The sequence below is a fragment of the Oryza brachyantha genome, chromosome 10 (assembly GCF_000231095.2).
Source record: "Oryza brachyantha chromosome 10, ObraRS2, whole genome shotgun sequence".
NCBI lineage: Eukaryota > Viridiplantae > Streptophyta > Magnoliopsida > Poales > Poaceae > Oryza > Oryza brachyantha.
This window is the reverse complement of record NC_023172.2, coordinates 7,750,328-7,765,162: the sequence shown is the minus strand read 5'-3', so window position 1 is coordinate 7,765,162 and position 14,835 is coordinate 7,750,328. Positions and strand designations below refer to the sequence as shown.

The 14,835-nt window shown below is 38.9% G+C and overlaps 1 protein-coding gene across 1 annotated transcript; it reads left to right on the top strand.

Annotated features, from left to right (window-relative positions):
* Positions 1 to 11,075: 11,075 nt before the first annotated feature.
* LOC102721308 (F-box/kelch-repeat protein SKIP30) lies at positions 11,076 to 14,220 on the top strand. Its single transcript, XM_006661648.3, has 2 exons — positions 11,076 to 11,164; positions 12,739 to 14,220. The coding sequence occupies exon 2, from the start codon at positions 12,780 to 12,782 to the stop codon at positions 13,839 to 13,841; it is 1,062 nt and encodes a 353-aa protein (XP_006661711.1). The 5' UTR covers positions 11,076 to 11,164; positions 12,739 to 12,779; the 3' UTR covers positions 13,842 to 14,220.
* The last annotated feature ends 615 nt before the right edge of the window (positions 14,221 to 14,835 follow it).

Below are 14,835 nucleotides of genomic sequence, written 5' to 3'. Positions count from 1 at the left end.
AGTTCAAACGGGATCTACGTGGAGAAGGGAAATATATCCAAATGGGCCGTCCCTCCCTCTATCATGGGCCTAGCAGGCCTCACGGGCCTCCAATCTCATCGTCCGCCAGCCCACTCGCGCATCTCATGCCAGCTGGCCAGTTGAGCCGTCATGGCCCACTATTTCCTTTCGTAGGCCCATGGTTCGCCTGCAGTTCCCCGGGATGACAACCCCTTACCGTCTGGGACAGAAAATAGTATGACTATGGTAGAAAAATATAGGGAAAATGGGGCAGAGAATTTCAAATTCAATTTGACCAAAATTTAACCAAAAAGGTGAAAAAAAACATAAAAATATGTTAGGACAAGGAAAAGCATAAGCCGTCTAAAATAACATGCTTCAACCACAATGAATGTGGATTGAAAAGCTAATAGCAAGAATAACTATGTAGTCTGTTCATATTTACTTATATCACTTTGGACTACTACACATATACGTAGGTAAAAGAGACCGGAGATGTTGGCCGAACACCCAAAATCGGGAGACATTGGCCCCAGCTCTAATACCATATGTTAGTCTAAAACCAAAAGAGTTGTTCAACCGCAAGGAAGCATTGCTCTATCCCAAAAGCTATATTGAGAGTTGAGAGACTCTCTTATTTTTAAATTGGTACAACTCTCTAAACTTCTAATGTACGACTATTCTAACATAAGATGGAAAAGTGTGAGTTGGAAAACACGAAGTGACGTGTGTTTGTTCATAAGTTGAAATGGTAAAAACTGACAGTAATGTGAGCTATTGTTCCCCGGTAAACTCAGCAGGTTCAAAAGAAATTTACACAAAAGAAAATGTTTTCCTTTCGTGAATGTCAAGATGAACACTATTCTCTGTTGACGCCTTGACGGTCGGGTACGGTAAACTCTTCTCTGTTGAAAAGATGAACACTATTGTGAGCAACATTTTCTAATGAGCCAGGGACTCAGGGGTAGTAGCGTTTTACCCTATGCTGGAGTATCTAAAAAGTTCTAAACTCAAGCAAACCGTCCGTCTGCTCCCCTTTCACTTAAGTTCTGCTCACTTATTTCATCCATCCGTCTTATAAAAAAAAAAGATTCTTCACTTACTCCATCCGTCATATAAATAGATTCCTAAAGTTCGAATCAAAAAGTCAATATAAATAGAGAGAAAAAGACTAAAGTTCTGCTCTTTAATGAAAAATTAGTATTGGGTCGTGGATTGGTAAAGGGTATTTAAGTGATTATTATTTTTGGATGAATAATAGGTACATAAATGTTTGCTTATTTTTTATACAGTTTAAACTCTAGAATTTGGTTTATTTTTAGAATGAAGGGAGTACAAAACAGCAAAGATATCCTTTGCACTTGTGTTGCAGGCACAAGGCCGAACTTGAACTATCGGTTTGTTTGGATAATGGTGTAATACCCCGCACTTCCATTAAGATGTTTTATGAAAAAAAAAAACAAGTAAGGATGTGAAAATTTGACTTTTGAAACATTTGTTCAAGTGGATGATCGGAGACTATAAATCACGTAGAGCTCGTCGGGCTATACAAAATGACTATACATTTGTTATAATTGGAGTTTGGTTGAAGTTTTGGCTATGAAATAATTTTGGGTCGTTCAACTTTAAGTAAAGTTTCCTAAGCCTTATGCAATTGTTTTATATATAGAAAAAAAAAGATAGATTGAAAGTTTTTCTCGTCACTTGCATCGACGCCCTAGGTGCTTTCCCTCACACCACCGCTAGTCATCAACTCTGCCGTGGTCGATGCTGCTATGCCTGTGTGCTGCTGCGTTCATGGCTGTGTTACGTGACACACGTTGCTGTTTCTGTTGCGGTTTGCTGAAAACGGAAGGAGGCAAGTAGGAGGAGAGGAAGGAGAGGAGCGACAGGCGAAGGGAAGAAATTGGGGATAATTTTGGTGGTTCCTAAAATTCATGTATTTCCTTCCTTGTTTAGACTATTTTTTTTTTAATTTGCGAGATGTCTTGTCTGCAATTCCTTATTGAGTCTTGAGTTCTTTCCTAACACAGTAAATTTATTTTAGTCTATAGAAGTTTAATGTTCAAATAGAAATCGGTTTATTCACAAGTGGTGTGAATTAAAATTCTTAATCATTGAGGTTCAGATTAGGTTTCTTAAAATAAGTTTATAGTTACTGTCATTATCTTTCTAACCGTGCTGGTTTCATCTAATTCGGAACAACGGTTTAGGACAAATGCTAAAATCTGTACTAATGAGGGCCGCGTTCAGCGGTAGGTCAAGTAACCTACACGGAAAACATAGCAGCGGATTAATATACGATTAATTAACTATTAGATATAAAAACATAAAAATGGATCACTAGAACAGAACCGGTTATCTCTAACGGGCTTAAAGTGTCATCTCTATCGGACATGGCTCCCGTCACTAAACAAAGATCAGTGATGTGAGAAAATATCTCAATCGGGCATCCAACCGACACAGACGATACTCATCTTAATCGGGTCGTAATTATGGCTCGTCACAGATGACTCTCATCTCTGAAAAAAAATAAATTTTTTTATCTATGGATTCTCATCTCTGACGGGCCATAATTACGGCCCGTCACAAATGAGTATAATCCGAAAAAATAAATTTTATCATATATGTGCCTTTGGTCATCTCTGACATGCATTTGTTGGTCATTCATTGCCTTTCCGGTAGGTCACCCATCTCTGACGGGCATTTTGTTAGCTTTTGTCCTCACTCGTGTGCCTTTCCAATAGGTCACCCATCTAGGAATTGCTCTAGACTAAGCACGCTTAACCTCGTAGTTCTTTCAAGATTGCTTCCGGGAAAAAAAATTGTAATTTGTTGATATAATTATCCTTTTAATCCTATTAACCCCTGGGCTAGGACGTCACATCCTAACATCCCCAATTCATATACATTCATTCACAAACACAACCATCAATATATTTAACACAATCACATTCATACAAATTTTACTCTGGTATTTTTGCTATATAAATTTTTTTGAACAATTTGAATTCAAATTTAAAAATATGACAACCTTAAAAAATATTTTCAAATAATAAATGATTTTAGCTGAAAAAGTTATCAACAAAAAAGTCGTATAACTCATCAATATCTACAACTTTTATTTTGTGGATTTTTCTATAAAATATTTTTTTAAACAATTTGAATTTGAATTTGAAAATATAATAAATTCAAACGACATTTTGAAATACTAAATGATTTCAACTAAAAAAGTCATCAACAACAAAGACGTATAACTCATCAAGATCTATAACTTTTACTTTGTAATTTTTGCTATATAACATTTTTTAAACAATTTGAATTCAAATTTAAAAATATGGCAACTTCAAACAATATTTTCGAATACTAAATGATTTCAAAGTTGTATAAATCTTGATAAGTTATAAAACTTTGTTGTTGATGATTTTTTTAGTTGAAATCATTTAGTAGTTGAAAATGTTGTTTTGAAGTTGTCATATTTTTAAATTCGAATTCAAATTGTTCAAAAAAAATGTTATATACTAAAATGACAAAAATAAAAGTTGTAAATCTTTGTAAGTAATACAACTTTGTTGTTGATAATTTTTCTATTTGAAATCATTTTAGTCTTTAAAAATATAGTTTGAAGTTGTCATATTTAAAAATAATCATCAGTGAGGCCCGTCAGAGATGAGGATCATCAGGTCCGTTAGAGATGAGAGTTATCCGTGACAGGCTATAATTTAGGTCCGTCAGAGATGAGAGTCATCAGGCCCGTCAGAGATGAGAGTTATCCGTGACGGCCCATAATCTAGGCCCGATTGAGATGAGTGTCATCTTTGACGGACTTGATAGTTTGGCCCGATTGAGATGATTGAGATAATCTCAATCGGGCATACATTTTGTGCCCGTCACAGATGAGTATCATCTCTGACGGGCTCTAAACATATGCACCTGGATTCGGCTATGCGACTACATCTACAACGGGCTCATTTTAGGCCCGATTGAGATGACTTCATTCTAACGACCCAATAACCCAGGCATACAATGGGCCGTCACAGATGAGGAGATCTGTACTAGTGGATTGATATGAATTTATAGAATAACTTTTATATAGAAATTATACATGAGGTGAAATGGGTATATAAGTTAGACTAAACCTATCTAAACTCCTGTGCACAGCAATCCTAACACATGAGCCCAACCAGCACAACCGAAACGAGAACACACAAACATGCCAAAACATGCCACACACACAACCAGCACACCAATGGACTAGGTTTGTAGGTCCATAGGGAGTAACTATGAAGTGTGAAATAAGTTTTGTAACCAATGAATGAGATAGGTTTAAACAACTAAAGACACACTGGGGCATAATTGGATGGGGTCCATGGGTCATTCCATGCATTTGCTACCACTGCACTTTTTTACTATGATTGTGTTTCTTCCTTTATTGTTATGAAACCTGTGGATAATTATTAAATGTACTTTTATGCATATATATATATAGCTTTACATATTTGACAAAAAAATTGAATAACACGAATAGTCAAACATATATAAAAAAGTCAACGGCGTCAACCATTTAGGGACAAAGGTAGTATGAACTTTGTTGAGCAGTAGTAGCTTTAGTTTTATGGATTTGCATCAGCGTGCATGGGCTGAGGATGGCATCGAGATTTCTAGTCCAAGGTACTTTTGGGATGAACAGGAGAAGAATGGCCCTCAGAGCGGACACAATTTCTCTAACATAAAGTTAGAGAGACATGATCGTTGACACGTGGTCTCCAATGTCCATAGGCTCATATGTCAGCTACTTAGTCCCCTAACTTCTACATAAGAGGATCTTTTTCACTAGAGAACACTAGGCTAGGAGGTTAGAGGACCAGAGAATTTAGAAACTGAAAAAAAATCCAAGACATTAACACACAATTTTTCTATTTACATTTTCTTTACACACGATTTTTTTTTGATTTTGTATGACCTAACAAGCACTACACTGGAACCCGACATCTGTGATGGGCCTAAAGGCCTTTTGTTGACGGACACTGGCCTAGTTAGTGTTGAGTGGTCACTGATGAGGCCGATATATTACTGACAGACAAAATCCCGTCAAGGATCGTAGGCATCTTTGACGGGCTTCAAAGTAGGCCCGTCACAGAAGGTGTTACAACCCGTCACGGATAATGTATCAGTGATGGGCTTGAAATAGAGCCCGTTAAAGATTGTAGTCATCTGTGATGGACACAATTTATAGCCCGTCACCGATAGGCATCCAGGCGATTTAGTAGGATGGGCATGAACTTATCTTTGACAGGCTGAAATTACAGCCCGTCACTAATAGGTTTTAAGCCCGTCACGGATAATGCAACAGTAACGGTATTTTATTATAACCCGTCACCGATAATAAAATATAAAAATAAAATAAAATTTGTTTTTTGGCTAGCCTCTGGATTGCTAGCCATGCCCTATACAAGAACACATTATGTACAGCATGTTAAATGGAAAATATTTGTGAAGCACACAATTAGCTGAAAGGTACGGAAAAATTGTTTAGCTTTGCACCACAAGCTATATGGAAAATTGTTATACCTTATAGCACACACAGCTACTTGGAAAAAATGTTTAGCTTTACACTACAAGCTAGAGGGAAAATTGTTTAGGACGACATCGAAGTGGCATGAAAAGTTCCTTTTGGTGATAGAACTTCCGAAAGCAAGAATAAAGCTAATTCTTCTCTAATATTGCTGAAGTTGTGAGGGGAAATATTATTTATATTTGCCTGTAATAGAGATGACGACGAAACATTAGAAAGTTGCATAACGTGGTTAGAATGCTATAAGTAAACCCGTAGTAATGGAACATTACACGAACCTCAAGATCTGAATTCTTCACTTGCATAATAAGATTTTGCATGTGGTGGCACACGTGGAAATCACACGTGTCGCCAACCTGTTGTTGGATAGGGAAGTCAAGGTGGTGGTGTAGGTTTGTTTTTCATCCTTGATGCTTTTCCCCCTTTAGGACATACTGGTCCTATGCAGAGTCCAAGGCGGAGGTTAGAGCAGAGAAGTTGTACTTATCACTCTTTTGAGAGTTGAGGTAGTAAACCCTACTCCATTTGGGGACAATGCACACCAAAATTCAATAATATTTGCGTTCGTAACATATTTTTTGGTTAGGAATGGAGGATATATGTTTTGAAATAGTTTCTAAATATGAATGGATTACTTACTGTTGGTTGTGTGCATACACGATGAAGTCTTTATCTTAGTGTGCCCACAAGCAGTTTTTAAGATATTCGACGACCACTTCCAAAGCATTGTTCAGCTGTGTGTCATTAATCTGTTGAGGGTCTAAAAAGCCAACTTGGCTTCTTGTCCGTCGGGACTCTTTCCAACATAACCTAAAAGTGAAGAAGCTACAGTTAGCATTGTACTCACGGAATTAATCCATACTAAGGGTATCGATATTTACAAGGAGTAGCACTTCAACAACCCTGTGTCGATTGCCCGTTGTCGAACGGTGTAGAAGGTGTAACCATTGATGTCGTAACCTTGCCATATGTCCACATCCCATGAGGGGACTAGCTGCTAGCCTCTCCAATGTTTCACTATGGCTATCTAGTGAAGCTCTAATACGGTTCTTAAATCATTCATTAAAACAAGAGTTATGAGTTCTGATAATCTATTCTTCCGAATGCCCGGTGTGGTCATCTCGAAGCTTCGCTAGGTGTTCATCGAAGTATGGCGCTGCTTCAACCATGTGTTGCAGGAGTATAAAGTGAGCCTGACCGTAAGTGAGTTGATCCGGGATGATTCTTTTTCTACCTACGGTGCCAACACCTACTAGTCGCCCCTCGTGACGAGATCTTAGAACACCAATTGAATCTGTCTCCGACATGTAGTCAAAACAAAACTCAATCACTTCTTCAGTAGTGTACCATTCAATGATGCTCCCTTCAAGTTTTGCTCGGTTACAAACGTATGTCTTCAAAATGCCCATGTACCTTTCAAACGGATACATCTCCCGTAGAAAACATGGACCACATGCTTTGTTTTGCTTCACAAGATGGACATGAAGATGAACCATGATATCAATGAAAGAGGGTGTAAACTGCATCTCCATGTGGCACAGAGTTTTCACAATGTTTGTCTGAAGATCGTCAAGCCTTTTTGGATCGATAACCTTCTGTCCAATGGAATCGGAGAAGCAACACAAACTCATAATCGTGTGGCGGACATCAACCGGGAATATATTACGAATCGTGACCGGAAGCAACTGTGTGATTAGTACGTGACAATCACGAGACTTCATTCCCACTAGCTTTAGGTCCTCTAACGACACGAACCTGCTGATCCTTGAAGAATAACCCAAAGGAACTTTAATATTCTTCAAGCATGTCAGCATCGATATCTTCTCCTCTTTGGACAATGTGTGGTACGCTGGAGGAAGAAACACTTTGCCTATCTCTGGAATGGTAACGGGTGCAAGTTCTGTTCGAATGTTCAAGTCTTCTAGGTCCTTCCAGTACGGTAATCGCCAAAATATGGACTTCTTCTTCCATAACGGCTTGTCCTTTTGGGTGGATGGTTTCATCTTCTTTCCGAACTCGTTACACACGTCTTGGACCATGTCGTAGACCTTTTGGGTGGCAAGGTGTTATCCTTTGGGAGCATGCCCTTCAATAAACTTAGTAGCTGCGTAAAACTCTTGTGCGACCAACCATTGTTTGCTTTCAGCTTCATCAGATCTAAGGTTGCTGATAGTTTTATATGCTTGGTTTTGCATCCATCATATAGCGGTATCTCCGAATCGCTCATCAATCTTGTGAGTTTCTCATAGTCCTTTTGGTTATAATCGGCATACTTAGCATCTCGCAACATTGCATTAAGACTATCATTCTCCATATCGATCATGTCACCGTCTAAAGGAGATGGAACAAACATGTCATCTTCTTCTTGTTCTTCGATTTGTTCACCTGTCTCTCCGTGTCCTACGGTACTAAGTGACTCCTACTCTCCATGACTTGTCCAACACATGTAACCCTTAATGAATCCTCGACGAATCAGATGTGAGTGTACATGTACTCGATCGGCAAACATCTTCTTGTTTTTGCAATCAACGCATGTCATATATTTTTTATTCTTTCCTTTCATGTGGTCCTTGGGAATGTTTAAGAAGTCTTGGACTCCACTTCTATACTCTTCGCTCAGCCGGTCGACTCCATACATCTAATTTCTATCCATGGTCAAACCTGCATGAAAAAATTTTGAAATATACTTTTATTAGTGTATATCATTTATTTATATTTTATTTTCTCTTACCTTTGCGAAAGATATGCTTCTCCACACTTCAACTTTAAAACAACAAGAACAGAACACTGCAATTCATGAAAAACGGAAATTTGGACATAGTAGTTGTTTTGAAATTATTTAATATTTATTGCAGTTTATCCTTGAGTATATTTCCAAACTTTTTTCCTAATTAATTAAATTCGGATCAACAACTCGCCCCCTTCAACCTCCCACCAGAAATATGAATAGTGGGATAGGGAATGCGATCGACATTGATACATATATATAGTGACCCCTTAGGCCAGTCCAGCACTTCTTTGACGGGCCGTAAACATCTAACCGCCATGGGTCAAAACATCCGTGACGAGCAATAATCTAAAGCCCGTCACAGAACAAACATCTTTGACGGGCCTTATTTCAAGGCCCGTCACTTAAAGCAAATCTCTGATGGGCCATCATCAACGGCCCGTCACAGAAAAGTTTTCTCTGACGGGCCTTAATGTTTGGCCCATCAGAGATGATACATCTGTGATACGCCAGTTATTAGTGCCCATCACGGATCGTGTGACCCGGTAATGGGCTGCACTAAGGTCGGAAATAACTTTTGGTGATGGGCCGACTTTGCCAGTGACAACCTCTTGGGCTCCGTCTGAGCCGTCGTATTTGTAGGGATCTATAGTAGTGAAGGGTGTCAATGATGTGAGCGAGAGAGGGAAGATGATGCAGAGAGAAAACATATGATCTTGACTAGGGGTGGGCACCGAAAAACCGAACCAAAATAACCTGAATCAAAACCGAACTAGCACAAACTGATTTTTTCAGTCACAAGCTCGGTCACGAATGGGGGAATAACCAAAATAATTCCTATTAGTTGTCGGTTAACTCAAAAAAAAAATTAAATAGCAATACAACAAAGTCTTACCCTATAAAATCCACCAAGTTGTGCAACTCTGATGCTATGATTAGAGATATATTTGTGATTTGGTGTTATTTTCGATTATTGAACTATCAAAAGAGAAGACATATAAAAGGATGTGTTGGTAACTCTTTTTCAATTCATTTTTTTGTTGCAAGTTCAGTCTACCAAATTTAGTCATGACGGAAATCGAAAACAAATTAACCAAAACCAAATTGCTCAGTCGTAACTTTTCCTAAGCTAATTTTTGTCCTAACTTTCGGATCACCGAATTTCCCATATGAATATACTAACCGAACTAAAAAAACTGAAGTAACCGAAAGCCTACCCCTAATCTTGACTATCCAGGAGGAGAAGATGACGGGAGGAAGAGATTTTCTGAAACAAAAATGTATAAAAGTGAAGAAATCATACCCATAAAAAAACAATCAGTTTTTTTTTTCAAAATCACCGTCTTGTCATCCTCCCTTATAGATCTTGTTCTTCTATCTATTTCTTTCTCTTCTTTGGAACTTACTGGGAGTTCTCTTTTTGTGTATTTTTGACAAGCACATGAATACATGATATACGTAACTTGCCGCTGGTGTTACCCCTTCTGGTGAATCCCTGGCTTTTTTTTACTTTTGCTCATATTTATAAGCTAAAATTTAAATTTAAGATAGATTTTGGGGTTCGTATTGTAGTTTATTTCGTAGTCTTAGGCCCTATTTATTTCCAAAAACTTTTCCTAAAAATATCACATCGAATCTTTGGACATCTAAATTAAGCACTAAGTATATATGAACATTAAAACTAATTACATAATTATGGGAGAAATCGTGAGACGAGTCTTTTGAGCCTAATTAGTACATGATTAGCCAGATGTGCTACAATAACCAACATGTGCTAACGATGGATTAGTTAGACTCTAAGATTCGTCTCGCGGTTTCCAGGCGAATTCTGAAATTTGTTTTATAATTAGACTACGTTTAATACTTGAAATATGCAACCGTACGCATTGACGTGACATGTGTCCCAAAAATTTTTGGGAACCAAATGCAACCTTAGCTTTTAGATCCATTAGAACACGCATATGAAATTTTTACTTATAAAATATTTTTTATTTACAAGTATATCGTCTAATTTTTTATCTGAATAAGCCAAAAACCACACCAATGCGTTTTTTCCCTACTGCCACAAGCCTCGGTAAAAAAATAATTAAAATAATCCCAGACCTTTGCTGTGGCCCAAAAAAACCCACAACAACCAAAGGTGAGCGCATCTGGTGGAGGGGAGAAATTTTTTTATTTTTAAACATTTATAAGAAATAATTTTATTACTAAAGTTTTCAGAACTAAAATTTTTGAGGGCCAGTGTTGGTAGCGTGGCAAGACAACACTGCCTCTCGGGCATGCCGTGGTAGTTTTACCATGCTATTGTCGATGGCATGGTAAGATAATGCTGTTACGCCACCGACAATGTCGTGCCAAGCCGTTTGGTCACGTCAATATTAATTGCGTGGCCAAAATGTTTATGCGGTGAAAATATTTTTACCGGAGGTTTATTTTTTTAAAAAAATTTTAAAAATAAAAAAATTTCTGGAGGGGAAGCCCTGTATAGGAAAAATGACCTGACAGGCTGACAGTACAGACAAACCCTATGTTTTTCCACTGTTGAAACAACCACTCGTGGCGAATTCTCGTAACGGAAATTCTGGAGGAATATGCCGCCCGCTGTCGGGTCGCTTGTCGGGTTGGCCCGCTCTCTACAAGACCCAAAACCCACCATAACACAACAACACCTATACCAGTCTTGTACGCTATCCACCCGTTTCCATCCCATCAATCGATCCCCCACCCATTCCCTTCCCTCGATCCCCAATTCCCCCACCACCACCGCCACCGCCACCGCCACCGCTTCCTCCCCGGCGACCCCCGCCGCCGCCGCCCGCGGCTCTCCTCTCCTCTCCGGCCTCACCACCGCCTCACGCGAGGTCAGCTCTCTCTCTCTCCCGCTCCCTCCGTCCCGTGGCCGCTGGATGCCCGTGCCGTTTTGGGTTTGGACGGCCCGTGCCGCGGCCGCCTTCCTCCCGATCCCGCGGGTTCTCCCGGTGGCGTGGCGCGGCCGGTGCCCCCGGCCTCCCTGTGAACCCCGATTCCCCGTCCGCCTTGTAGCGCGCGGAGTAACGCGGATTCCGTGTTCTTTTTAGCTGTTTTGATCTCTTTTGCTGGTTCATTATAATTAACGTCATTTCCGTGCCGACTGCTATGTGATATCAATGACACGTCCGGCGTCCGGCCGAGCGAGTCTCCTTCTCCTTGTGCCGGATGGTCCGTTTGGAAGTATCTGTGTAGGTTGCTCGTGTTCCATGGATGTTGGACAACCTTGCGCTTTTCAATTTCTCTGTCATTTGTTTGTGAGTGTGTATTTGTATGGCGTATTAGTCAATTGCTTTTTCTCGTTAGTAATCTATCCATGTCAACATCATTGGTTCCAACGAAAAATAATCGGTATGGAAGATGTGATGCTGGTGCTTTCTTTTTGTAGCTGTACTGCCCGACCTTTTTTTTCTGTTTATTTTTGTCTTGCTCATATTTTCTTAGCCATCATTTAATTTTGTATATGAAAAATGTAACTAATACAATGGATACCTTTCTTATCAATCTTTTATTGCCCTTTCTTGTATTGTTTTAGGTTTGGTTGCTGCTAATTTCAGGTAGTAACAGGTATGAAATGTGGGCCGAAATGACCTGTAGGGTTATCACACCTTCTTAAGAATCCATTTCTCTAATAGGCTTCAGACAAATGCCAAATTCGAGTGGACCATTGGATTACACGCTATTTGTTTCTTTCATACATATATTTATTTTATTCTACTTCGATATGTTCAGTGAAACCTTTGATTCAAAACGACCTTATTCCATTTTTTTATGCTCTGGGTTTCATTCATAATATAACTTACTAACTTAGTGTTCACTTAAAAAGAAATTATGTGGCTTGAAGCATACTAATAAAGTAACATGTATGTTTCTCTTATGTTCCTTGTGATAAACAGATTTACCATAGAGTATATATATATAGGACCATTCAGTCAGAAACTTGAAGAACATATTGCGTGTTTATTTTGTATCATAGTTAATATTTACTTTTATTTTTATTGGCATAAAATTCATTCTACTTCAAAATGAATTTTTCTACTTTCAGTCGAAATATATTTTGCATGAGACCTTCCACATGTATAGTGGCTACCAACACTATGGCCAAGGAAGTCAATCATGAATTTGGTTATATTATGTTTATTTCTGTGTGGCAAAATCCGTAATATTAGAATATATGCAATGTGCGGAGCCTACACACTCACCTTTAGCCACTTTTAGGGTGTTCGCCTTAATTGTGCGTTATGTGCTGTTTTCAAATTTGAGTACTTTTGCTTGCATCATATCATTTTTCACAGAGTATCAGTTTCAATTATTTCTTTAAGATGAATGTCTGACTATTCATTTGAATTTATTCTCATCGTTTTTTTCTGTAGAGTAATCATAACTTTATATATTTGATTATTTTCAGGCTACAAGTGTTGCCACTTTCTTGCTGTATAATGCGACCGTATGTCTGAGTGCACAATGATGTCAACATTACTTGATGGTCTCCCTAATGAAGTTGCTCTTCAGTGCCTTGCACGGGTACCATTTTTGTCACATCCTGTTCTTCAACTGGTCTGCCACTCTTGGAGAGCATCTGTTCGCACTGGTGAGCTTTCCAAAATTAGGAATCAAATCAGTGCGACTGAAGAGCTGCTGTGTGTGTTAGCATTTGAACCTGAAAACATGTGGCAACTTTATGACCCTCTTCGAGATAAGTGGATAACACTCCCTGTCATGCCATCTCAGATTAGGAATATTGCCCGTTTTGGCGTGGCCTCAGTTGCAGGCAAGCTCTTTGTAATTGGTGGTGGCAGTGATCGAGTTGACCCACTTACTGGAGACCATGACAGGATCTTTGCAAGCAATGAGGTTTGGTCTTATGATCCTCTACATCGTGTATGGGCCCAGAGGGCTCCGATGCTTGTAGCTCGTGCAATGTTTGCTTGTTGTGCACTGGATGGGAAAATAATTGTTGCTGGGGGCTTCACAAACTGCCGCAAATCAATATCAAAGGCTGAGATTTATGACCCTGAAGCTGACACGTGGGAGCCTCTCCCTGACCTACGTCAAGCACACAGCTCTGCATGCTCTGGACTTGTCATCAAGGGTAAGATGCATGTGTTGCACAAAGGTCTGCCAACAGTACAGATTCTTGAAGATGGTGGCAATAATTGGGCTGTTGAGGACTACTCTTGGCTGCAAGGTCCAATGGTAATGGTTCGCGGGGAGCTTTATGTGCTGAGCAACAGTTGCATTATGAAGCAGCGTGGTGTGAATTTCCCTGATAAGATGGTGTCATGTGCTTCTGAATTCCAAAGCAGGATAGGTTTTGGGATGATTGGTTTGGGAGACAACATATATCTGGTTGGCGGAGTGATCGGACCTGGGCCAAGAAATCAGTGCATCAAGCCGCTATCTGATGTTGATATCTTGAATATTACTAGTGATAGACCAACCTGGCGACCAGGATCACCAATGACACATTGTCGAGGGAGCATTTTTGGTTGTGCTCTGCTGAGGATTTAGCCTCATTTCTGGTATCTTACTGTTGTTGAAGGGAAAGTCTGCAGATAGCTTTTAATAGTTCTGCATTTCGTTTTATTTGAAACGGAGTCTGTTAATTATTGTTCAATTTTGAATTGTCTGTTGTAGTATTGAGGACATATGTTGGCCATGACTCAATGCTAGATTACCCAATCAAAAGTCATATATCTTGAGGACATATGCGCATTTGGAATTGTTGTATCATCCTTGAATCTCTTGATCCTGGATGTGAAGGTTTTCATGTATTACTAATTTAAATTTAGATTAAAAAAGAAAAGGTTAGGAATAGGAAGTGCCATTTTTTTTATGGTTGGTTACTGAAAATATCCTATCCAAATGATATTTACTATGCCATTTTCATGATCCAACATTACACTAAATGTGCTATATCGTTGCAATCAATTTCCTCTGTTTCATAATGTAGGACTTTTTGATCTTGCCTAGATTTATGTGGATGCTATGAATATAGATATATGTATAAATTATATATATTTATTAATTGGTGAATTAGACAAGGCTATGAAATCTTATAATATGAAACAGAGGCAAGTCTTACGATACGAAACAGAGGCACAGAGGCAGTAAAACTGTCAACCTGAAGACCTTTCGTGTACTTATTCCTGAAACTTCAAAATCCAGTATTCATTTCATGGTTCAGATCCTTGTTGAGGTTTAAACACATCAAAAGAATCATGACATGATCATTTTCTCTCTTGCTAGCAGTCTGGTGGCGTAGTAGTCTATAGAGTGTATGTTGCCCCTCTGCAGGTTATGTTAATAATTAATTATGCGACGCCATTGTCATGCATCTCAGTTTATAAACAAGCGTATGTTCTACCTACAATAGAACAACGTAGACTAACATACTGATTTGATCTAATCAGCAGCTGCTTAATTATCAGGTTTCACAATACTATAACTATACACTTTACTGTTTTTTTCACCTAACTCTGATTTTGAAGGAAAAGGATATCCT

Coding starts and splice junctions, on each gene's coding strand:
- LOC102721308 (XM_006661648.3), top strand. CDS start 12,780: ATGTCTGAGTGCACAATGATGTCAACATTACTTGATGGTCTCCCTAAT.